Source organism: Salmo trutta, chromosome 17 (assembly GCF_901001165.1).
Source record: "Salmo trutta chromosome 17, fSalTru1.1, whole genome shotgun sequence".
NCBI lineage: Eukaryota > Metazoa > Chordata > Actinopteri > Salmoniformes > Salmonidae > Salmo > Salmo trutta.
In genome coordinates this window covers 57,684,990-57,711,672 of record NC_042973.1, presented here as the reverse complement: position 1 = coordinate 57,711,672, position 26,683 = coordinate 57,684,990, and the positions used below count along the sequence as shown (strand labels likewise).

Here is a 26,683-nt window from a genome sequence, read left to right as displayed (position 1 = left end):
TGCTCCTACATGGTGTAACAATACATCATGTAGATGTATATAATGAACAGACTAGGTCTATACTGCTCCTACATGGTGTAACAATACATCATGTAGATGTATATAATGAACAGACTAGGTCTATACTGCTCCTACATGGTGTAACAATACATCATGTAGATGTATATAATGAACAGACTAGGTCTATACTGCTCCTACATGGTGTAACAATACATCATGTAGATGTATATAATGAACAGACTAGGTCTATACTGATCCAACATGGTGTAACAATACATCATGTAGATGTATATAATGAACAGACTAGGTCTATACTGCTCCTACATGGTGTAACAATACATCATGTAGATGTATATAATGAACAGACTAGGTCTATACTGCTCCTACATGGTGTAACAATACATCATGTAGATGTATATAATGAACAGACTAGGTCTATACTGCTGCTACATGGTGTAACAATACATCATGTAGATGTATATAATGAACAGACTAGGTCTATACTGCTCCTACATGGTGTAACAATACATCATGTAGATGTATATAATGAACAGACTAGGTCTATACTGCTCCTACATGGTGTAACAATACATCATGTGGGGCTTTAAGGCGATGCTGTTAGTGTGACGTATAATCTAGTGGACGGAACGCTTCTTTCAACAGCAACAACAGTTCGTCAGCCACCTCGGTAGCTTGCTAGACAAAATAGCCGAACCAATAAAGCTCTTTAGACGCTTTAGTGTATATTAGCCACTGTGTTTTAAACCCACTTCTGTCGTCTAGTTAGTTATCCGATTTAATTTCATATTTACGGTGTTGTTATTGGTCAGCTAGCGGGCTGGTTAAGTTAGCATTAGCCTAGCTAGCTAACATCTCCGACCATGAGTTCACGAAGCTACTCTCCTCCTGCTAAAGAAGAGGTCTGCTGGACGGAGAAAGAGGGACTGTGGCTGAACGTTGTCGTGAAAGAGGAGGAAGAGGAGGATGTTACAGTAAAACAAGTAGAGGAGGAAGAGGATGTCACAATACAAAAACAAGTAGAGGGTGAGGCTGTTACAGTGAAAGAAGAAGAGAAGGACGCGTTCAGAATGAAAGAGGAGGAAACTGGATATCTGGGCCCGGTTTCCCAAACGCATCTTAAGGCGTCCAATGGTTCTAACGATGAACGTTCCCTGATTAACACTAGTAAGTACTGTCTTAAATACAGAGGTACAAACTCTGCAGTTGTTGAACTGATGTGTGGTGTTAAAGGGGAAATATGCAATTGCTACATCCATATTGTGACTTTTAAATTATTTATTTATAGCCATTGATTCTTGAAGAATATAACACGTGCCTTAGTTCAACGACATGCAACAACAACCAAAGTGCTTCTTCATTCATTACTCTGGTAAAGACAGTTATGCTGTGCTCCATGTTGGATCCAACATCCCTAACAAATTGATGTTTATAATGTGTTATTGTCTGTTTCATTTACAGTAGGGTCTCGTTAGTCTGTTTGCACACAGATACTTTGCTCATAATGTGTAGAGAACTGTTCCTTGATGGATAGGCTATTGTACAACACACAGAGCTATTTTCCTATATTTGTTATTAGGTGAAGTTATGGGTCCTACAGTAGGTCTATGTTGTTGTTAGGTGAAGTTATGGGTCCTACAGTAGGTCTATGTTATTGTTAGGTGAAGTTATGGGTCCTACGGTGGGTCTATGTTATTGTTAGGTGAAGTTATGGGTCCTACAGTAGGTCTATGTTATTGTTAGGTGATGTTATGGGTCCTACAGTAGGTCTATGTTGTTAGGTGAAGTTATGGGTCCTACAGTAGGTCTATGTTGTTGTTATGGGTCCTACAGTAAGTCTATGTTATTGTTAGGTGAAGTTATGGGTCCTACAGTAGGTCTATGTTGTTGTTATGGGTCCTACAGTAAGTCTATGTTATTATTAGGTGAAGTTATGGGTCCTACAGTAGGTCTATGTTATTGTTAGGTGAAGTTATGGGTCCTACAGTAGGTATGTTATTGTTAGGTGAAGTTATGGGTCGTACAGTAGGTCTATGTTATTGTTATGGGTCCTACAGTAGGTCTATGTTATTGTTATGGATCCTACAGTAGGTCTATGTTATTGTTAGGTGATGTTATGGGTCCTACAGTAGGTCTATGTTATTGTTATGGGTCCTACAGTAGGTCTATGTTATTGTTATGGGTCCTAGAGGACACTATGTGTGTCATGCAACAACAACCAAAGTGCTTCTTCGTTCATTACATAGGTATGTTTGTTGTTAGGTGAAGTTATGGGCCAATTTGGCAAACAGTGTGCAAACCCTCATTTTCATACTGATAGAAAAGCTAGACAAAGAGCATTTTACTGTTTGAAGTGTTTTTTAAGTACAAAGCGGTTGATTTGCGATGATGTCACAAACATTATATTAAGCAGGACATTCAAACGAGCCTTACAACTTTAATCCAAAGTAGTGTGAAATGTACTCATAAGCAACCTGTAAATGGAGGTTACTCCCCTGAGTTTTCCCCTATTCACATTCAGAATACATTGTGAAAAACTAAAATCTTTGCTCACCATTTTTGCTCCAGGCAGATATACTACATCCATAACTAGTGGTTTCCTCATTACCAGATATACTACATCCATAACTAGTGGTTTCCTCATTACCAGATATACTACATCCATAACTAGTGGTTTCCTCATTACCAGATATACTACATCCATAACTAGTGGTTTCCTCATTACCAGATATACTACATCCATAACTAGTGGTTTCCTCATTACCAGATATACTACATCCATAACTAGTGGTTTCCTCATTACCAGATATACTACATCCATAACTAGTTGTTTCCTCATTACCAGATATACTACATCCATAACTAGTGGTTTCCTCATTACCAGATATACTACATCTATAACTAGTAATTTTCCTCATTACCAGATATACTACATCCATAACTATCGGTTTCCTCATTAGCAGGGAGGAGTTTCTACAACCAAATTGCCCTCGTGTCGCAATTTTAGCAAACACAGAAAGGGGCCTGTATTGGAGACCAAAAGTCGTTTGGCACACTGCTTAGGATTTCAACAACTTTAATAATTTATTTCTAGCCTACAATCATCAGTTTTACTACTAATGTGAAAACAAGACTAAATATGACTATTCTTGCTCATTTTAAGACAATTAAATAATTGTAACATTCATTACAGACGTCAATTGTTGTATATCATGGCTCCGCTGTTGGAATCACCTTTTACAGTGGATTCTGCTGTTTTGGGCCTTTAATCATCTGTCTGACTTTGTTATTCACACAGGAGAGAGACGTGACTATCGTGGATCCTCTGGGGAGCCTCAACAACCTCATGATGCTGAAGAGGCAGAGAAGAGTGTCTCCACATTCGAACACCTCAAGAAACACCCGCAGAGATCCACAGGGAAGAAACCTCACTGCTGCTCTGACTGTGGGAAGAGATTCAACTCGACAGCAGGCATTATAATTCATCAGAGAATCCACACTGTAGAGAAACCTTATAGCTGTACTCAATGTGGGAAGAGTTTTACTCATTCAACCAGCCTGATATCACACCAGAGATCACACACAGGAGATAAATCATATAGCTGTGATGAATGTGGGAAGAGTTTTACTGCATTTAGAAATCTGACTCTACACCAGAGAATACACACAGGAGAGAAACCTTATAGCTGTACTCAATGTGGGAAGAGTTTTACTCAGCTAAGCAACCTGATATCACACCAGAGAACACACACAGGAGAGAAACCCTTTGGCTGTGATGAATGTGGGAAGAGTTTTACTCGTTCAACCAGCCTGATATCACACCAGAGAACACACACAGGAGAGAAACCCTATAGCTGTGATGAATGTGCGAAGAGTTTTACTGGTTCTAGCAATCTGATTCGACACCAGAGAACACACAGAGGAGAGAAACCTTATAGCTGTGCTCAATGTGGGAAGAGTTTTTCTATGTCTAGCAAGTTGACTACACACCAGAGAACACACACAGGAGAGAAACCTTATAGCTGTACTCAATGCGGGAAGCGTTTTACTCAGTTAAGCAACCTGATATCACACCAGAGAACACACACAGGAGAGAAACCCTATGGCTGTGATGAATGTGGGAAGAGTTTTACTGGTTCTTTTAATCTGACTCGACACCAAAGAACACACACAGGAGAGAAACCGTATAGCTGTAATCAATGTGGGAAGAGTTTTACTCAGTCAAACAGCCTGGTACAACACCAGAGAACACACACACAAGAGAAACATCGTAGCTGTGACCAGTGATATTCTGATAAAAGATCTCTGATCAAATATTAGAAAATTCATGCATGAAGGAGTTGTTTCATGATATCAATGAATTAATGTCACAATGTAGAATGTTTTAACATTGTAGGAGTATTTTAATGATGTCACAATGTACAATAAACGTTTGTCCCCTGTTCAATTGATTTCAACATGATATGAATATTAGCCTCAGGGGGAAAATCCAGGCTCTGAATTGAACGAGTTACTACATTTACATTTACATTTTAGTCATTTAGCAGACGCTCTTATCCAGAGCGACTTACAGTAGTGAATTCATACATTTCATTTCATGCATTTTTTGTGTGTGTTTATGTGATTTAATAAAAAGTGACTAACAAAAAAAGAGTTGTGTTATACTTACCACGTTGGTGACCCACTGGAATCAAAATGCAACACTTCAAAATGTAGCTAGATGTTTTCTACAAATTGTCCTCTAACCAGGGATGTACACATTTTTCCCAGATTCCGTGTGGTTTTTGAGCTGTTAGTTTTAACAGGACGTGCAACCTCATCTCCCTCCTCTTGCACAAATGATTTTAGCATGATATTGATGAGTTATGACAAATAAGTTTTGCATTCCTTTGATAAGCGACCCCTAAATTTAAATGCATCACTCCAAAACACATACTTTATACATGTCATAAATTACCTGCATTGATGAGACACACAGTGAGGATGAATGATCAGGATAAAAATAGCACTCCTATAGAAGATGCAGTGTGGATGAATGATCAGGATATAAATAGCACTCCTAAAGAAGATGCAGTGTGGATGAATGATCAGGATATAAATAGCACTCCTATAGAAGATGCAGTGTGGATGAATGATCAGGATATAAATAGCACTCCTATAGAAGATGCAGTGAGGATGAATGATCAGGATATAAATAGCACTCCTATAGAAGATGCAGTGAGGATGAATGATCAGGATATAAATAGCACTCCTAAAGAAGATGCAGTGTGGATGAATGATCAGGATATAAATAGCACTCCTATAGAAGATGCAGTGTGGATGAATGATCAGGATATAAATAGCACTCCTATAGAAGATGCAGTGTGGATGAATGATCAGGATATAAATAGCACTCCTATAGAAGATGCAGTGTGGATGAATGATCAGGATATAAATAGCACTCCTTTAGAAGATGCAGTGTGGATGAATGATCAGGATATAAATAGCACTCCTATAGAAGATGCAGTGTGGATGAATGATCAGGATATAAATAGCACTCCTATAGAAGATGCAGTGTGGATGAATGATCAGGATATAAATAGCACTCCTATAGAAGATGCAGTGTGGATGAATGATCAGGATATAAATAGCACTCCTATAGAAGATGCAGTGTGGATGAATGATCAGGATATAAATAGCACTCCTATAGAAGATGCAGTGTGGATGAATGATCAGGATATAAATAGCACTCCTTTAGAAGATGCAGTGTGGATGAATGATCAGGATATAAATAGCACTCCTATAGAAGATGCAGTGTGGATGAATGATCAGGATATAAATAGCACTCCTATAGAACATGCAGTGTGGATGAATGATCAGGATATAAATAGCACTCCTATAGAAGATGCAGTGTGGATGAATGATCAGGATATAAATAGCACTCCTATAGAAGATGCAGTGAGGATGAATGATCAGGATATAAATAGCACTCCTATAGAAGATGCAGTGTGGATGAATGATCAGGATATAAATAGCATTCCTATAGAAGATGCAGTGAAGATGAATGATCAGGATATAAATAGCACTCCTATAGAAGATGCAGTGTGGATGAATGATCAGGATATAAATAGCAATCCTATAGAAGATGCATTTTCCAGTTTGCTACCAACTTGAAAGAGGGAACTTTAGCATAAAACCCACATGGAAAACTGAGATTCGGCAAATAACATATAAAGAGAGGCCAAACCAACAACAGAAGTTACTAAAACATAAATTGCTAATTTATGATGTAAAAGGTGGATTTTATGATCTAATGTCAACTTTATACATTTCTATCACAGGACCACCCAATTTTTCAAATTCTCCATAAATCTGCTGTGGATTACCCAGAATCCCATACCTTTATCACTGACTGTAATGTAAACACACGAGCAGCAGTCTAAGGCCCTGCATCTCAGTGCTAGAGGCATCACTACAGACCCGGGTCCGTTATTGTAAATAAGAATTTGTCCTTAGCTGGTTTGCCTGGTTAAATAAAGGTTAAATAAATGTTTTAAATGTAACTTCATTACACCGTTACACTGGCATACAAACTCGGTAGCATAGAGTTGATAATACATATGACGTTGGAAAATAGTGCATTGTGGGTAGTTTAGAAGATTTCCCGAAATAAGTTAATACATTTGTAATAACGCAAAAACATAACTCTTTGTACTTATAGGGAACCAGATCGTGACTACAACTCAGTTACTAAGTCTTTAACCACACTGTGTTGTTACACTGGTGAGTAAAAAAATCTTCCTACAATCAAAATTGTCTGAAAATAAAGTATACATTTTAATCAACTGCGTTACCCACTCCAGTCAGCAGATGGCGGTCTGGGAATTTAAGGTAATGCTGTTGGTGTGACGTATAATGTAGTGGACAGAACTCTTCTTTCAACAGCAGCAACAGTTATTCAGCCACCTCGGTAGCTCGCTAGACAAAATAGCCGAACCAATAAAACTCTTTAGACGCTTTCGTGTATATTAGCCACTGTGTTTTAAACCCACTTCTGTCGTCTTGTTAGTTATCCGTTTTAATTTCATATTTACGGTGTTGTTATTAGTCAGCTAGCGGGCTGGTTAAGTTAGCATTAGCCTAGCTAGCTAGCATCCCCGACCATGAGGTCACTAAGCTACTCTCCTCCTGCTAAAGAAGAGGAGGTCTGCTGGACGGAGAAAGAGGGTCTCGTCAAAGAGGAGGAGGAAGAGGAGGCTGTTTCAATACGAAAACAAGTAGAGGGTGAGGCTGTTACAGTGAAAGAAGAAGAGAAAGACGTTGCAGTGAAAGAAGAGAAAGACGGGTTCAGAGTGAAAGAGGAGGAGGAAGAGAAAGACTACTCTTAAAGAAGAGGAGGAAACTGGATATCTGGGCCCGGTTTCCCAAACGCATCTTAAGGCGTCCAATGGTTCTAACGGTGAACTTAGCAATAAGATGGTTTTGAGAAACCGTTCCCTGATTAACACTAGTAAGTACTGTCTTAAATACAGAGGCACAAACTCTGCAGTTGTTGAACTGATGTTTGGTGTTTTAGCAGAAATATGCAATAGCTACATCCATATTGTGACTTTTAAATAATTTATTTATAGCCATTGATTCTTGAAGAATATAACACATGTCTCATGAGCTTAGTTCAACTGTTGTACCCCATCAGAACCCCAAATAAGCTTTTTTTTACTCCAATGTTTAGAAACAATGTAAACCAACACTGTATAGCCTCAACATGGTTAAAACTATCATGTTGATATCATGGATGGTCAGTCCTTGCATCCATAGGTCTGTCTATGCATTTGAAAGTAGTTACATTTCTCCAACCCCATAATCATCTTATTACCAAAACAGTGTTTGAACTGCAGATTGGTTGATTGATTGTGTGGCTTTTTTAAAGGGACAACCTAGGTTTTAAACAGAAACAAAATGGCTGCCCAGTGACTTGGTTTGGTAAACAGCTGAGGGATGGGGGAAGGAGAAATGTAACCACTCTTAAATTCATAGAGAAAGCTATTGTAGCAACCGTAACCCAACACCTAGCAACCTCGTCAAGAAGTTAATTAAAGGGCTAGGGGGCACTATTTTCACGATCGGGTGAAAATAATGTACCCGATTTAATCTGGTTACTACTCTTGCCCAGTAACTAGAATATGCATATAATTAGTATATTTGGATAGAAAACACTCTAGTTTCTAAAACTGTTTGAATGGTGTCTGTGAGTATAACCTAACTCATATGGCAGGCCAAAACCTGAGAAGATTCCATACAGGAAGTGGCCTGTCTGACAATTCCTGGTGCTTCTTTTGCCTATCTATCGAAAATACAGTATATCTGCTGTAACGTGACAATTTCTAAGGCTTCCATAGGCTCTCTGAAGACTCTAGAAAGTGGAATGGGATCTCTGCTGTCTCTGGGCAGGGTCCAGCAGCCCTGTTTGTGAGGGGTCAGCAGCTGACTTGATCGTTGATGTTAATCATCATGTTTGAATCTGAGAGTAAATAGAGTTTTGGTAGATCATGCAATCTGACTCTACACCAGAGAATACACACAGGAGAGAAACCTTATAGCTGTGGTCAATGTGGGAAGAGGTTTGCTGCATCTAGCACTCTGGCTCATCACCAGAGAATGCACACAGGAGAGAAACCTTATAACTGTGATCAATGTGGGAAGAGTTTTGCTCGATCTGGAGTGCTGACAGTGCACCAGAGAATACACACAGGAGAGAAATCTTATAACTGTGATCAATGTGGGAAGAGTTTTGCTCGATCTGGAGAGCTGAAACTACACCGGAGAACACACACAGGAGAGAAACCTTATAGTTGTAATCAATGTGGTAAGAGATACTCTGATAAAAGAGATCTGATTAAACATCAGAAAATTCATGAAGGAGTTGTTTCATGATATCAGTGAAATAAAATGTAGAATGTTTAAACATTGTAGTAGGAGTATTTTAATGATGTCACAATGTAGAACCTAAACGTTTGTCCCCTGTTCTATTGATTTCAACATGATATGGATATTAGCCTCAGGGGGAAAATCCAGGCTCTGAAATGGAAGAGTTACTATTTATGAGATTTAATAAAAAGTGATTAACAAAAAAAGAGTTGTGTTACACTTACCATGTTGGTGACGCACTTGAATCAAAATGTATCTGGCTGTTTTCTGCAAATTGTCCTCTAACCAGGGATGTACACATTATTCCCAGATTCCGTGTGGTTTTTGAGCTGTTAGTTTTAACAGGACGTGCAACCTCATCTCCCTCTTCTCGGTACAATTGATTTCAACATGATATTAATGAGTGATGACAAATAAGTGTTGTGTTCCTTTGTTCAGCGACCCCTAAATTTAAATGCATCACTCCAAAATGTAGCTGACCGTCTTCTGCAGGTTGTCCTCTAACCAGTGAGGTAAAAGATATCTCCATTTCCATGTGTTTTTTGTTTTGTTGTGTTAGTTTGAAGAGCAGATTCAACCTGATTTCCCCCCAAATCTATATAAGATTTGTGTTTTGCGTTTAGCCAGTGCTTTGCCATGGATCTTTATTTATTTTTACTGCACGTTTTTCCTATTGGAGATGAATTTTGTTTGGGCTCGTTCCAAGGGGACGAGAGTTCTAGAAGCTAGTGGGATTTAGAAAGAGAGTTCTAGTGTGTTTTAGGAAGACTTGAGTTCTAGAAGCTAGTGAGTTTTAGGAAGACTAGTGTTCTAGAAGCTAGTGAGTTTTAGGATTCTATAGAAAGAAAAATGAGAAAAATAATACTATTGTATATTATTATTTAGAAATACGTGTTTTTTTCTTGTTTTTAATTGTTGACAGCCAGTGATTATATTGTAGAAGGTGAAGCATTGTAGTTGATTAAAATGTGAAATGGAGGTTGTTCTCTGTTGGTGGTGAGCAAACTTTTCCAACAAAAATATAGGATATATTTGTTGTCTTAAAGGGGGAAGGTGTTACAGGCGTTGGTTTTTCCATTTATGTTTTGAGGTTGGACTTTAGCACGTCTAGCCCGTTAGCTCGTCTAGCTCGTTAGCACGTCTAGCTCGTTAGCACGTCTAGCTCGTTAGCCCGTTAGCACGTCTAGCTCGTTAGCTCGTCTAGCTCGTTAACCCGTCTAGCTCGTTAGCCCGTCTAGCTCGTTAGCACATCTAGCTCGTTAGCACGTAGGACGCACTGATTGGTGTCACCTCGTTAGTCAGTATGTGTTACACCTGTGCTGGCTTGTCCATCTCGTTAGTGGGAAGGTGTTTCACCTGAGCTGGTCCAGGTTCTATTTAAGAGTGTCTGGCCCAGTGCTCCAGTTGTCTTGATAGATGTGGAGAGTCAACACCTTTAGTTGCTCCACCTTTTTGGTTTGCTTCCTGTCTTTAAGTTTGGTGTGGGTTTTTCTTTTGTTTGTCTCTTCTTGGGCAGATTTAGTGTGTCTCATGGTGGGTGTCTTTTAGGTCCCAGTTGTTGTTACTAGTCAACTTCCAGTGGACACCCCCTTAGTGTCTATCAGAACCCCTTCTAAAACCCCACCTGTTTAGTTGTGGTTGTTGTCAGTGACTCTTTGTTAGTTCCTCTTCTGTTTGAGCAACACTTTAGATTTTTCATGTTGGGAAACGTAATAACAAACAATGTGGTAAAACAAGCTTATATTTTGGTTTGGATATTGCATCCAATTGTTCATATTTTAATCAATTGCATTTCCTTAAAATTATTTAGAATGCTCATTAACCTTTCAGTTATTGTTTTTTATCCTCATATGTTTGTGTAAATGTACTAAATATTTCTGTTTATTTTCAATGTTTTTGTTTCGTTCTGTGAAGCCATTGTGTTGCATCCATGTCTGAAATGTGCTGTATAAAGCTTGATTTGAACATATTGTAAAACAAATGAACCCAATGACTGATTAATCAATAGACCCTTGCAAAACCAATGAGGAAATCTGTGCAAAAGCAACATGTATCTTTGTCCATCTTAGTATGAAAAACAGTATACATTCAGTATATTTTACTGTCGAAATAGTGCATGGTATGTCAATTTTGTTTCACTTTTCAACCAACCCAGTACATATGCTGAAAATTATAAATGCCCCTGCAACACAAACACATTTAGTCATATTATATAAAACACTGAAAGTAATGGATATGGAGCATCTATGGCCTCAGTTACACCTGGCACCTAAATGTGACTTTTGTCATCTGATCACTCCAAGCTGCATTAGGTTCAGATCTACCAGGATGGGCCTTTGACATAGTCTGGATGCAGTCAGGCCACCAAATATGCATAAGCAATGTAAAGAGATCGGGTGAATGAGTGGGGAAAGGTACATTTGACACAAATTACCTTCATAATATCAAAGAACAAATGTGTGTGTCTGAGGGGAAATTAACTTTCATACAGCCAAAAGGGGTGAGAAATTACACCAATATCAGTGGACAATTTGCACTAATGTAAATAAACATGGATGATGGAACATATTCCCTTTTGCTGACGTGATGAACCGCTAAGGGGACATAAATATTTACCATCTAAACCATGTGTGACCTCTCACCTCTCTGGATGTAGAAGTGTTCTTCCTAACCAGTCCCTCAACAGCTCTCTGACTGAGCTCCACCCTCACTGGGTCTTCAGAGGAGAGGAAGGCTGAGGAGGGATGGAAGGATGAATGGATCAGTCAGTCAATAAAGTGTAGAGCTGCTGTCTATGCTGTCTGCCAAAATCACAGTTTTAATGGTTCATTAAAGTATATATGGCTTTATGACTGCTGAATACCAACGATCAATCATTTAGATCATGTATTTTTAGGTAGAGATACATCCTTGGGACGTCCCTAGCCCATTAAAGTTGACATTTAAAATGGTTAAGGTTAGGGGTTAAGGTTAGGGTTCAGGGTAGGGATGTCCCAAGGATGCCAGATAGAAGAATGCACGATGGTCAATGCTATCTCTTTTACAAAGCAGGTGTAAAATAAACACAAACAAGACAAGTAGACACGCAGGTCATTATGGTCATTGTAGTTTAAAAAATAGCTTCTAATTATACCAATCTGTATGTGGGGTTGTTAGAGAAGAATGTGATTGTCAGCCCTAACCATCCATTCTAGCAGCTCATCAGGCTCTGAAAAAGTCTTCATTGATGACGTGTTCCATCATAAGCAATGTAAAGAGTAGTGGGGAAAAGTACATTCTACACAAATGACCTTCATAATAGCAAAGAACTAATGTGTGTGTCTGGGGGGAAATTAACTTTCATACAGACAAAATGGGTGAGAAATTACACGAATATTGATTTTATTTTATTTTTACAGGGACAGTGCACATTAATCAACGTTTCAGTAAAAGTGCCGGTTTTAGCCAGCCGGCTAATTTTCAACCGCAGTCCCTGGGCAGGTTATTAAAAACAATTACAATATAGACAATCATTGAACAGTGAGCACACACAGAGTAACATAGGACAAGCAAGACATAGCATACAGACAGAGCGACATAGGACAAGCAAGATGTAGCATACAGACAGAGCAACGTAGAACAAAAAGACAAAATCCATAAAAGCAACAAAGTGTTTCCACACCTCACAAGCTACAGACAACAGACAACATGGAAAGTGGCAATACACAGTGATTATGTTCACACATCTGATTGTCCTTTAGCCATGTCTTCATGCAATTTGTGAAAGTGTGATATGTGGTGCAGTTATGTGTGTCTGATGGCAGTGTATTCCAGACATGGGAAGCTCTCACAGAGAAAGCGGATTTACTAAAGGTGCTTTTCCTAACCTGTTGGTGATACCCCTTCCCGTTCAGATCCCGTTAACAGGATTGCTAGACAAGATACAACGTGTGAAATTCAAAACAGAATAAATCGAATAATTTCAATTTCTCAAACAATCAACTATCTTACACCCTTTGAAAGATAAACATCTCCTTAGTCTAACCACGTTGTCCGATTTCAAAAAGGCTTTACGGCGAAAGCATAAAGATAGATTATGTTAGGACAGTACATTGAAAATAGCTGTGTGTAATGTTTTGTCAATGCAAAGACGGGCGTCACCAAAAGCAGAAAACCAGCTAAAATGATGCACTAACCTTTGACAATCTTCATCAGATGACACTCCTAGGACATTATGTTAGACAATATATGCATTTTTTGTTCTATCAAGTTCATATTTATATCCAATAACAGCATTTTACAGTGGCGGTGAAATTCAGAAAATATTTTCCCTCAAATGCTAACGGTGAATCAGCGCTACAATTTACAAAATTACTATTCTAAAACATTGGTAAATTATAATATTGTCATTCAAAGAATTATAGATTAACATCTCGTGAATGCAACCACATTGCCAGATTTAAAAATAACTTTACTGGGAAATCACACTTTGCAATAAACGAGGTGCTATGCTAAGAAAAATAGGCTAGGCGATACATGTTAGCGCCATCTTGGAACCATCTAAAATCAAATATACTATTGTAAATATTCACTTACCTTTGATTATCTTCATCAGAAGGCACTTCCAGAAATCCCAGGTCCACAACAAATGTAGTTTTGTTCGAAAAAGTTAATAATTTGTCCCAATAGCTCCTTCTTGTTAGCGCGTTCTGTAGGCTACTCAAAATGTACCGAAGCCCGCGGGACTTGTCGCCATGAAAGAGCAAAAAAAAATATTTACGTTCGTTCAAACATGTCAAACGTTGTATAGCATAAGTCTTTAGGGCCTTTTTCAATCAGAACTTCAATAATATTCAAGGCGGACGATTGCATTGTCTTATAAAACGTTTCGGAAAGAAAGGGTCCCCACACGCATGCGCATCATAGTAGACATGGCCATCCGCCTATGACCAACTTTCCAGGCCTCTCGTTCGGTCAGTTTTTACAGGAGAACACTCAAACCACTTTGTAAAGACTGTTGACATCTAGTGGAAGCCTTAGGAAGTGCTAAATGAATCCTAACTCACGGTGTGTTTCATAGGCAAAGTGTTGAAGGTGATTCCACAAATCAGATTTACACTTCCTGCATGGAATCTTCTCAGGTTTTTGGCCTGCCATATGAGTTCTGTTATACTCACAGACACCATTCAAACCGTTTTAGAAACTTTAGAGTGTTTTCTATCCAAATCTACTAATTATATGCATATTCTTGTTACTGGGCAGGAGTAGTAACCAGATTAAATCGGGTACGTTTTTTATCCGGCCGTGCAAATACTGCCCCCTATCCCCAACAGGTTTTAAGGGAACTATACAGTCACCTCTCATGGCAGACCTTGTGGATCTGCTACCATATGTTTGGGTTTTCTGTTTAACAAAAATACTGAGTGGAGGGGGAGCTAGGCCATTTAGGATCTTGAATACAAGACATGAGTCGGTGTATTGCACAAGATTTTCCCAACTCAGGAGCTCATGCTTTCTGAGAATGTAACAGTGATGATGGCTATTGGGCTTCCTATCGAGCACTTTGAGAGCCTGTTTGTAGACAGACTGAATAGGTTTTAATGTTGTATAGCAAGCTTGGGCCCAACTAGTCAAGCAGTATGTTAAGTGGGGGAGTATCATCGATTTGAAGTACAGTTTTGCTACCTCTGTGGTCAAACAATTTCGTATAAATCGGAAATTAGCTAGGTTGAATTTAGTTATTTGAATTACCTTTTTCACATGCTTTTTAAAAGAGAGGTTGGAATCAAGTATGATGCCAAGGTACTGAAAATCAGATACCGCCTGGAGCTTCTCCCCTGACACATAGACATCTGGTTCAGTAGCATCAGATACCACCTGGAGGTTCTCCCCTGACACATAGACATCTGGCTCAGTAGCATCAGATACCACCTGGAGCTTCTCCCCTGACACAGACATCTGGCTCAGTAGCATCTGTTGCCCTCTTTGTGAAAAACATGCAAACAGTTTTTTTCACATTGAGATGCAAACACGAGTCACTGAGCCACTTTGTAACCTTGACCATTACCATAGTGAGTTCTTGTGCAGCTTGTTGTTTGCTCTTTGCATGCACATATATCACTGTATCATCTGCATACATTTGAACTTCAGACCCAGTGCAGACAGAAGGCAGATCATTAATATACAGGCTGAACAGGAGGGGCCCCAGTATTAACCCTTGGGGCACGCCCACATCATAGCTAAGAGTGGGCGACTGCTCATTGCTCACTCTGACACACTGAGTTCTGCCTTCAAGGTATGATTTCATCCATCTCAAGGCATCGGGAGAAAAGTTGAACTTGGACAATTTTGTGATGAGAATCTCATGGTTAACAGTATCAAAGCCTTCCTTAGGTCCAGAAACACAGCCCCAACAACGCCCCCTTTGTCCATCTTGGACTTCACATTTTCCAGAAGAAAGCAGTTGGCCGTTTCTGTGGAGTGTTTCGCTCTGAAGCCAAACTGCATGGAGTGTAATGTGAAGGGGCTGTTGTTGAGCTGGGAAATCAGTTGTTCTGCTACACACTTTTCAACAACCTTCGACACTACAGGTAGTATAGTAATGGGCCTGTAGTTACTCACGTCAGCAGGGTCGCCCAATTTAAAAATGGCTGACTTCCATACCCTTGGAAACACCCCCAGACCAATAGATGTGTTGGTGACCTTAGTAATGGGGCCAATGAGTGACTCTTTGTAGTTTTTAAGAAAGGTAGAGTCCAGCCCAAACACATCTTTGGATTTAGAGTTCTTTAGTGAGCTAATCACCTTGTTCACCTTTGACTCAGAAACCTCCCTTATGATGAAGACAGGTTGAGTGTCATTTACTAGCACTGAGCCCAAGAAACCAGTGGAGGGGTTCTGTGTCAGTACCTTGACAGAGTCAATAAAGTAGGAATTGAAGGCTATTGCTATTTCGACTGCATCCTGTGTTAGATTGTTATTCACCATGATTTCTAGTCTTTTTGCAGTGTTACTATGGTCTTTCCCTGTTAACTTTTTTAGATTCTCCCAGATCAATTTAGAATTTCCCTTTGCCTCACCAATTATGTTAATAAAAAAGTTTGCCTTGGCCTGTCTGATTTCTTTTATCACCTTATTTCTCAACATGGTAAACCTACGTCTGTCATGCTCTAATTTGAATTTTAGGGCTGATTTTAGAGCATAATCTCGTTCTTTCATCCATTTCCAGATTTCTCCATTTAGCCAAGGAAGATTGCTCTTTTGGCCAGGTTTGGATTTGATTTTCTTTAGGAAACCATTTATTGTAGCCTGGATTGTGGATAGAAAAACCTCACTATCAGCTTCCACGTCTGTATAGGACAAGAGATCATTCCAGTTAATTCCATTAATTGCGTTTTCAAAATAGTTTAATTCCCTCTTAGGTATTCTTAGTTGATCCGGCTTTCTAACAGTAGAGAGGTTAAACCTGCTCTTAGACAGCTTTCTGGCTATAAGTGTCAGATTATGATCAGATAGCCCAGTAACCATATTGAATGATTTAGTCACTCTCTCTGGTTTATTACTGAACACCAAATCAATCTGTTTTTTAGAGCAACAAGTCACCCTGGTTGGCCGTTTAACTAGCAGTGTAAGGTCAAAGGTATTAGTGATCCGTTTGAGGGTTTTCCTACAAGACTTGTCTTCACACCAGTGGTGTGGGGGCTGTGCTTTGGCAAAGTGGGTGGGGTTATATCCTACCTGTTTGGCCCTGTCCGGGGGTATCATCGGATGGGGCCACAGTGTCTCCTGACTCCTCCTGTCTCAGCCTCCAGTATTTATGCTGCAGTAGTTTACGTGTCGGGGGGCTAGGGTCAGTCTGTCACATCTGGAGTATTTCTCTTGTCTTTTCCGGTGTCCTGTGTGAATTTAAATATGCTCTCTCTAATTCTCTCTTACTTTCTCTCTCTCGGAGGACCTGAGCCCTAGGACCATGCCTCAGGACTACCTGGCTTGATGACTCCTTGCTGTCCCCAGTTCACCTGGCCGTGCTGCTGCTCCAGTTCCAACTGTTCTGCCTGCAGCTATGGAACCCTGACCTGTTCACCGGATGTGCTACCTGTCCTAGACCTGCTGTCCCAGACCTGCTGGAACCCTGACCTATTCACCGGACGTGCTACCTGTCCCAGACCTGCTGTTTTCAACTCTCTAGAGACAGCAGGAGCGGTAGAGATACTCTCAATGATCGGCTATGAAAAAGCCAACTGACACTTACTCTTGTGTTACTGACTTGTTGCACCCTCGACAACTACTATGATTATTATTATTTGACCATGCTGGTCATTTATGAACATTTGAACATCTTGGCCATGTGCTGTTATAATCTCCACCCGGCACAGCCAGAAGAGGACTGGCCACCCCTCGTAGCCTGGTTCCTCTCTAGGTTTCTTCCTAGGTTTTGGCCTTTCTAGGGAGTTTTTCCTAGCCACCGTGCTTCTACACCTGCATTGCTTGCTGTTTGGGGTTTTAGGCTGGGTTTCTGTACAGCACTTTGAGATATCAGCTGATGTAAGAAGGGCTATATAAATACATTTGATTTGATTCATAATTAATATTAAAATCTCCCATTAAGATGACCTCCTTCCCAAAATCACATTCCCTAAGCATGTTATTAAACTGATCAAAAAACACCCTTTTGGTGGAAGGTGGTCTATACATTCCAATAAGGGTCAAGGACATTTGGGGAGACAGTGTAACGTTCAGGCCAATACATTGTAGTTCATTATCACATGACCACTCAATTTGTTTACATTGGATATGTTCTTTAATGTAAATCATCAGACCCCCTCCTCTTCCTTCAATCCTGTCTCCCCTGAAAACATTGTAGCCAGGCACAATCAAAGCAGCACATGGAGAGTTTTTATGGAGCCATGTCTCTGAGAGGCAGAGGAAGTCAAGGTTGGAGTCTGTGAGTAGATGTTGAATTTGATCACTTTTTGGAATGACACAACGAATGTTCAAGTGCCCTTCTAGTAGTCCCTTGGGCTTAGCTCGTGGGTCCCAGATGACTCGAGAGTGATTGACACATTGAAAAAAGTTAACTTTTCTGTGTTTTCTGACAGCTGGGTTTAGGCCGTTTTGATTAGGGGCAGTTCGGTAGCGGAATTAACAATTCCTCCCGCTTGCACTGGATGCGGAGAACTAATTAAACAGCTTGCGTACCAGAAGCAAAGTCAGGGATCGCATATAGCGGCTTGGGTATGTTTGAAGAGTCAAAAATCTATCCTGGAGCCGGGTGAGTCGAGAGAAACCATGGGACGATAGCACTCACCTACTTCCACAGCGGCGACGATCAGTGGACGAGGCCATCCCCTGCTTTCCACTCCGGTGTGTATCGCTGGCTCGGTGATGTTAGGCCCAGGATTAAGTTGCACATCCCCGGAGAGCAGCAGGGTAGTGAACAGGTAGTTTAACAGTTTCCGATAAATGTTGGACTTGTGTTTGTTACGCCTAAGTGGTTCAGTGGAATAGGGAGCGAGGTAGACTTGGCCATTATTCAGAACATTATGGTATGCTGTGTACTGTCCACTCCGGTGGATCGGTGAACCAATGTGTTTGGTGTTGATATTCTCCGGCAGTAGATTGATTGTGTCATCCCAGCAAGGACACACTGAGATTATCAGTAGAGCAGCTACATAACTGACAATCATGGCAAAGTACATGTTTTACCGGAGAGACACGTTCCCGGTAAAACAACTCCTTTGTTGTAAACTCCTTACACAAGCAGACAGGAGAGCAGAGCAACGAGCCCGAGCTATGTTATTGAACTTTCACACAATCAGTCAACAGCAGCTAGCGAGACTCCGACTCAAGGTCATATATCAGTGGAAAACTTGCACTGCTGCTGAAAAACATCTCAGTATGATGTTGCCACCGCCATGCTTCATCATAGGGATGGTGCCAATTTTCCTCCAGACGTGACGTGCCAAGGCATTCAGGCCAAAGAGTTCAATCTTGGTTTAATCAGACCAGAGAATCTTGTTTCTCATGGACTGAGAGTCCTTTAGGTGTCTTTTGGCAGACTCCAAAAGGGCTGCCATTTACCTTTTACTGAGGAGTGGCTTCCGTCTGGCCTCTCTACCATAAAGGCCTTATTGGTGGAGTGCTGCAGAGATGGTTGTCCTTCTGGAAGGTCCTCCCATCTCCACAGAGGAACTCTGGAGCTCTGTCAGAGTGACCATCGTGTTCTTGGTCACCTCTCTGACCGAGGCCCTTCTCCCCCGATTGCTCAGTTTGGCCGGGCGGCCAGCTCTAGGAAGAGTCTTGATGGTTCCAAATGTCTTCCATTTATGAATGATGGAGGCCTCTGTGTTCTTGTGGACCTTCAATGCTGCAGACATTTTTTGGTACCTTTCCCCAGATCTGTACCTCGACACAATCCTGTTTCAGAGTTCTACGGACAATTCCTTTGACCTCATGGCTTGGTTTTTTCTCATACATGCACTGTGAACTGTGGGACCTTATATAGAGAGGTGTGTGCCTTTCCAAACCAATCAATTGAATTTACCACCGGTGGACTCCAATCAAGATGTAGAAACAGCTCAAGGATGATTAGTGGAATCAGGATGCATCTGAGTTCAATTTCGAGTCTCATAGCAAAGGGTCTGAATACTTAAGTAAATACATTTGCAAAAATGTAAAAAAAAAAAACTGTTTTTGGTTTGTCATTATGGGGTATTGTGATGTCATTATGGGATATTGTGATGTCATTATGGGGTATTGTGTGTAGATTGATGAGGGGGAATAATTATTCAATTTTAGAATAAGGCTGTAACGTAACAAAATGTGGAAAAGGTGAAGGAGTCTGAATACTTAACGAATGCACTCTATACCGCTGGCAGAGTTTTATATCATTGGCAGAATTTTCTACCTCTGGCAGAGTTTTCTACCATTGGCAGTTTTGTACACAGTCGTGATACGTGGTATAGAAAAGTCCAATCTTAGGAGAGTACATGGGAAGCACTATACTGTGTGTCTGCAGGTGTCTATCTGTTCAAAACCACTGATACAGGTGCCCCTCCACCCTCTGGTTGAATGGATCATTTGGCGCATTTTGTTGACGTCACAACTTGCAGACTTGTTTACGTGCTGCTGTGCATTTTGTTGCCAACCTTACTTTGCTACCTGACAACTTTACGGTTTTTACTTTTTCATTACCGTATATTTTGTGTTTTTCCCTCACTCAACTTTTTTCATTCAACTTTTTCACCCCGGAGGTTTTATCTGGACATGGTTCGTCAGGATTTCCAACAGCCGAAGCTAAGTAGTAACATTAACATGATGCCTTCTAATTGCAGTCGTTGTACTCATAATATACAGGAGAACGATTGCTACACCTGCAATAACATCTGCTAAACACGTGTATGTGGCCAATAAAAAGTGATTTGATTTTGATTTGAAATAAACGTCCTATTTATCAAAGGTGCTTTTGGCTGGGGTCAAAATGACTCCAAAGGATTTGAATTTGTTAAAAGTCCATATTGACACAGAAACACTAAACCATGATTTAGATTTATTAAGAACAAATTGATTGACATGGACATGAAAAATTTGAAGACTGGAATAAACCACATTTTGGCTATGATAAAAGATATGCCTCTGGGGTCAAAATGATCCATGTCAGAAGTATGGTTCAATGAAAATATGTAGTGGGTGTAAAGTTTGTTTTCACATCTCACTTATTAAACACGAATCAATCAACACGTGCTTCTCTTTGAACGACTTAATGTAATATTAACCTTTTCTGAAATAAATGAAAAATAAACGTTTGGTTCCTCAACTGCGTTGCCCCCTCCAGTCAGCAGATGGCGATGTGCGTCTTTTAGGTTCAGGCGATGCTGCCAGTGTGACGTATAATCTAGTGGACGGGACGCTCCTTCAACAACAACAGCTAGTCAGACACCTCGGTAGCTTTCTAGCAAACATAGCTACAACATTCACGCTCTTTACACTGTTTTGGTGTATATTAGTCGCTGTGTATTAAACACACTTCTGTCGTATGTACTTGTTGGCCCATTTAATTATATTTTTACGTTGTTTGTCAGCTAGCTGGTTTGCTAAGTTAGCTTAGAACTAGGCTAGTCGCTAATGCTAGCTAGCTAACATCCCCGACCATGAGTTCACTAAGCTACTCTCCTGCTAAAGAAGAGGTCTGCTGGACGGAGAAAGAAGCTCTAGTGAAAGAGGAGGAGGAAGAGAAATATGTTACAATACAAAAACAAGTAGAGGGTGAGGCTGTTACCGTGAAAGAAGAAGAGAAAGACGTTACAGTGAAAGAAGAGGAAGACGCGTTCAGAGTGAAAGAGGAGGAGGATGTTACAGTAAAAGAAGAGGAGGAAGCAGTTTTTGGAGTGAAAGAGGAGGAAGGGGAGATGACTGTCACATTGGAGGAAGAAGAGGAGGTTGGAGATCTGTTTAACACCAGTAAGTACCGTCTCTGCAGTCGTTGAACCAATATGCAGTAAAGGGGTTCTACACTTTAATGTTGTTCTGAAGGAATGGCTGAAGCTACACTGTAACGTGTAGAACATCAAGAGTGGACCATCAACAACACGTTAACAATTGATCAAATGCATCCAATGACAATGCCTGAAATACTGTAGTCCTCAATATCTCCTATTAGATTAGCCCAATATGTTCTCTGAAAGGGACAATCAGCAGTTGTTACATCCATTTTGGGACTTATACATTAATGATATGTACCCATCTGTTTCTTGAATAAATCACTTATAAATGCCTCATGAGCTTAGTTCAACTGTCGTACCCCATCAGAACCCAAAATATAAGCATTTATTTACTCCAATGTTTGTCAGTAAATATAAACAAACACTGTATATCCTCAAAACATGGTTAAAACTATAATGTTGATATCATGGATGGTTGTATTTCTCCATCCCCATCCCTCAGCTTTTTACCGAAACAGGCAGGGAGTACGCTTTGTTATTGTTTCTACTGCTGATTGCTGCCCCCGTTACTCCTCAAGGTCCAAGGACTGTATGTTATTTTCAGAGGTAGACTGGCTCTGGCAGCTAAAATAGTCAAATATTCCATCTAAATGTGAATCGATTCTCAATTGCGATACGTTTCTAGAAACATAAATCGCTGTACTTTCATATCAATTCAGAATAATTTCACACAATACTTAAATATCACATCAAAATTATTTCAAATAATACTTTCATATCACATCAAAATAGGTAACCAGTCGCGATGCCCCAAACAGTGAATGCAAATCAATTTAGAACATTTTTGACATGCGTTTTTCTGGATTTTTTTGTTGTTATTCTGTCTCTCACTGTTCAAATAAACCTACCATTAAAATTATAGACTGATCATTTATTTGTCAGTGGGCAAATGTACAAAATCAGCAGGGGATCAAATACTTTTTTCCCTCACTGTAACTCCCAATCACGGCCAGTTGTGACACAGCCTGGACTCGAACCAGGGTGTCTGTAGTGACGCCTCAAGCACTGAGATACAGTGTTTTAGACCGCTGCACCACTCAGGGGCCCCAAAATCATGTTCTAGTGCTGTCCCCACCTAAAATAAATCTTGGTCAACCAAGAGTTGCCTGTTCTTTCTACCAATCGATTGGTTGAAATGTTATGTATATTTTTCCATATATAGACACAACCCATGTGTTTTAATAAAATCAACTATATGTACTGAACTGGTCTGATGCTTTAAGCACGCTGTTTGACCAAATAATTAAGACACACAAATGACTCGAGGGATGACTCAAACCTTTTCCATTTCGAGTGGCAATTTATCTGACCATTTCTACTGATCTGGTGCCAGTTAGGATTTTCATATGCACATTTTCATGGAAGATTTTAAAATCATTGTCTGTGATTAATCTACATTCTATCTAAATCTAAAAGAAAATTATACAAATCTAAAAGGAACTTTTACTGCCATTGCCAACAATGTAAAAATAGCCTACATAAAGCCAACAAATAAAAACATTGCAGCCTGCAGGTAGAAAATATCCTATAAATCACATTTGCTGCACATGGCCTGTCTACAACGAACTTGAAACATATCAACTATCAACTGGGTCCTCCTAAACTTGTGATAGCAAGCTTGCAACATTGTATAAAATATTCTGGGCCCTCAGAGTTTCCCGGCCAGTGAGTTCTGGACAGACACAGCTGTCGGCTATTTGTGCAAAGGATAAGAAGTAATCAGGTATTTTATGACATTTCCACTGGATCAGAGCATTACATTTTTCCCTTTTATGCCGAGTGGTTATCGAAAGGGTGAGAGCTGGAAATATTTTTTTTAAATACTTTGAGGAACTATTGTCATTTGCAATTGATTTTGATTAGACTTTGTTTACTTGCTGTTTGAGGTGAAGAGAAAATTACTTTGAGAAGCTCCAACTCATTAGTGGTGGTGCATTAAGACAATCAGAAATACTATCAGACATCCCCAAATGGGCACATTTATAGGCCTACATTTGCACACAGGCCAGGTAGACTAGTCCTACTTCTATATGCTTAATAAGGTGTGCATTCTTACTCAACATTGACGGGAGTGTTTCAAACAAAAGACAATTAATAAATCGACAAAACTGACGCATCTTGCGGGGTCAGGTCTGGGTGGTCTGCCAGGGGCCGTTTCATTTAGTGTCCGTTTGGGTCGGCATAGGGAATGATTGTATTTCCCTATAGTATGTTGTACCGAAGTTGACCGACTGAAGGGGAGTGTAACTTTGACTACAATTACTGTTCCCTGAAGGAGGGAAACGAGGTACAACACCTGTTTGGCTCCACCCCTTCCTGGGTCGTTGAAGAGCGATATTAAATTGAATATGACCTAAGGCTCATATTTCTGTGTTTATTATATTATAATTAAGTCTATGATTTGATATTTGATAGAGCAGTCTGACTGAGCGGTGACTGAGTGGTGGTAGGCAGCAGCAGGCTCGTAAGCATTCATTCAAACATTCATTCAAACAGCACTTTCCTGCTTTTGCCAGCAGCTCTTTGCAATGCTTGAAGCACAGCTCTGTTTATGATTTCAAGCCTGACAACTCCCAAGATTAGACTGGCAATACTAAAGTGCCTATAAGAACATCCAATAGTCAAAGATATATGAAATACAAATGGTATAGAGAGAAATAGTCCTATAATTCCTATAATAACTGCAACCTAAAACTTCTTAACTGGGAATATTGAAGACTCATGTTAAAAGGAACCACCAGCTTTCATATGTTCTCATGTTCTGAGCAAGGAACTTAAACGTTAGCTTTTTTACATGGCACATATTGCACTTTTACTTTCTTCTCCAACACTGTGTTTTTGCATTATTTAAACCAAATGGAACATGTTTCATTATTTATTTGAGACTAAATTGATTTTATTGATGTATTATATTAAGTTAAAATAAATGTGTTCATTCAGTATTGTTGTAATTGTCATTATTACAAATATATATATTTAAAATCGGCCGATTTAATCGGTATGTTTTTTTTTGGGGGGGGGGGGGTCATCCAATAATCGGTATCGGCGTTGAAAAATCATAATCGGTCGACCTCTACTATGTTATTGTTTGTTAAACACTTAGTGTACAAACCCTCATTGTCAGGCTGATGGAAAAGCTAGCCAAGGAGCATTTTACTGGTTGAAGTGTTTTTTAAGTATAAAGCAGTTGATTTGTGACAATAACACAAACATATTAAGCAGGAGATTCAAGCGAGCCTTACAATTATAATCCAAAAGTAATGTGAAATGCACTCATAAGCAACCTGCAAATGGAGGCTATTTTTGCTGTCAGCCTATGAGAACTCCCCTGAGTTTTCCCCCACAGTGGTGAATTAGTGAATAGACACAGAGCTTAATGTGAGTTTCCTTGAGTAGCACTCCTGATCTTGCGCTGTAATATTCAGAATACATTGTGAAAAGCTAAAATCTTTGCTCACCATTTTTGCTCCATGCAGATATACTACATCTATAACTAGTGGTTTCCTCATTAGCAGATATACTACATCCATAACTAGTGGTTTCCTCATTACCAGATATACTACATCCATAACTAGTGGTTTCCTCATTACCAGATATACTACATCCATAACTAGTGGTTTCCTCATTAGCAGATATACTACATCCATAACTAGTGGTTTCCTCATTACCAGATATACTACATCCATAACTAGTGGTTTCCTCATTACCAGATATACTACATCCATAACTAGTGGTTTCCTCATTACCAGATATACTACATCCATAACTAGTGGTTTCCTCATTACCAGATATACTACATCCGTAACTAGTGGTTTCCTCATTAGCAGATATACTACATCCGTAACTAGTGGTTTCCTCATTACCAGATATACTACATCCATAACTAGTGGTTTCCTCATTACCAGATATATTACATCCATAACTAGTGGTTTCCTCATTAGCAGATATACTACATCCATAACTAGTGGTTTCCTCATTACCAGATATACTACATCCATAACTAGTGGTTTCCTCATTACCAGATACACTACATCCATAACTAGTGGTTTCCTCATTACCAGATATACTACATCCATAACTAGTGGTTTCCTCATTAGCAGGGAGGTGTTTCTGCAATCAAATTGCATGCGCATTGCCCTCGTGCCGCAATTTTATTAAACACAGAAAGGGGCCTATATTGGAGACCAAAAGTCGTCTGGCACACTGCTTAGAGTTTCAACAACATGAATAACTTATTTCTAGTTACTACTAATGTGAAAACAAGACAAAATATGATTGTTGCTAAGTTGACTGTGGTAATGGTCAAATAATTTAACAGACGTCAATTGTTGTACAACTTCATGGGTATGATCTGACAAATACATTTGATTTGATTTCGTCATCCCTTTTTACCTAAAATAAACAATGGATTTCTGCTGTTGTGGGCCTTTAACCGTCTGTCTGACTTTGTTGTTCACACAGGAGAGAGACGGGACTACCGTGGGTCCTCTGGGGAGCCTCAACAACCTCATGATGCTGACGAGGCAGAGAAGAGTCTCTCCAGATCAGAACACCTCAAGAAACACCAGCAGAGACCCACAGGGAAGAAATCTAACTGCTGCTCAGACTGTGGGAAGAGATTCACCTCATCAGGCATTACAATTCATCAGAGAACACACACAGGAGAGAAACCCTATAGCTGTGATCAATGTGGGAAGAGTTTTGGTAAATCTAGCAATCTGACATCACACCAGAGAACACACACAGGAGAGAAATCATATAGCTGTGATCAGTGTGGGAATAGTTTTACTGAGTCTGGGGGTCTGATATTACACCAGAGAAGACACACAGGAGAGAAACCTTATAGCTGTGATCAATGTGGGAAGAGTTTTGGTCAATCTAGCAATCTGACAGTGCACCAGAGAACACACACAGGAGAGAAACCCTATAGCTGTGATCAATGTGGGAAGAGTTTTGGTAAATCTAGCAATCTGACATCACACCAGAGAACACACACAGGAGAGAAACCATATAGCTGTGATCAGTGTGGGAAGAGTTTTACTGAGTCTGGGGGTCTGATATTACACCAGAGAAGACACACAGGAGAGAAACCTTTTAGCTGTGATCAATGTGGGAAGAGTTTTGGTCAATCTAGCAATCTGACAGTGCACCAGAGAATACACACAGGAGAGAAATCCTATAGCTGTGATCAATGTGGGAAGAGTTTTGGTAGATCTGGCCAGCTGACAGTGCACCAGAGAATACACACAGGAGAGAAACCTTATAGCTGTGATCAATGT

The 26,683-nt window shown here is 39.9% G+C and overlaps 1 protein-coding gene and 1 pseudogene across 1 annotated transcript; one reads left to right on the top strand and one right to left on the bottom strand.

Moving 5' to 3' along the window:
• The window catches only part of LOC115152484 (zinc finger protein 850-like), an 89,298-nt pseudogene that overhangs the window by 44,342 nt on the left and 18,273 nt on the right, over window positions 1-26,683 (bottom strand).
• Window positions 1,911-26,683, top strand: LOC115152506 (zinc finger protein 850-like; the record flags this gene model as incomplete). The annotated part of the gene is made up of 4 exons (XM_029697365.1): window positions 1,911-1,922; window positions 3,442-4,238; window positions 8,544-8,911; window positions 26,061-26,683. Coding segments are annotated over exons 1-4 (1,800 nt in total), but the record flags the coding sequence as incomplete, so codon positions are not given.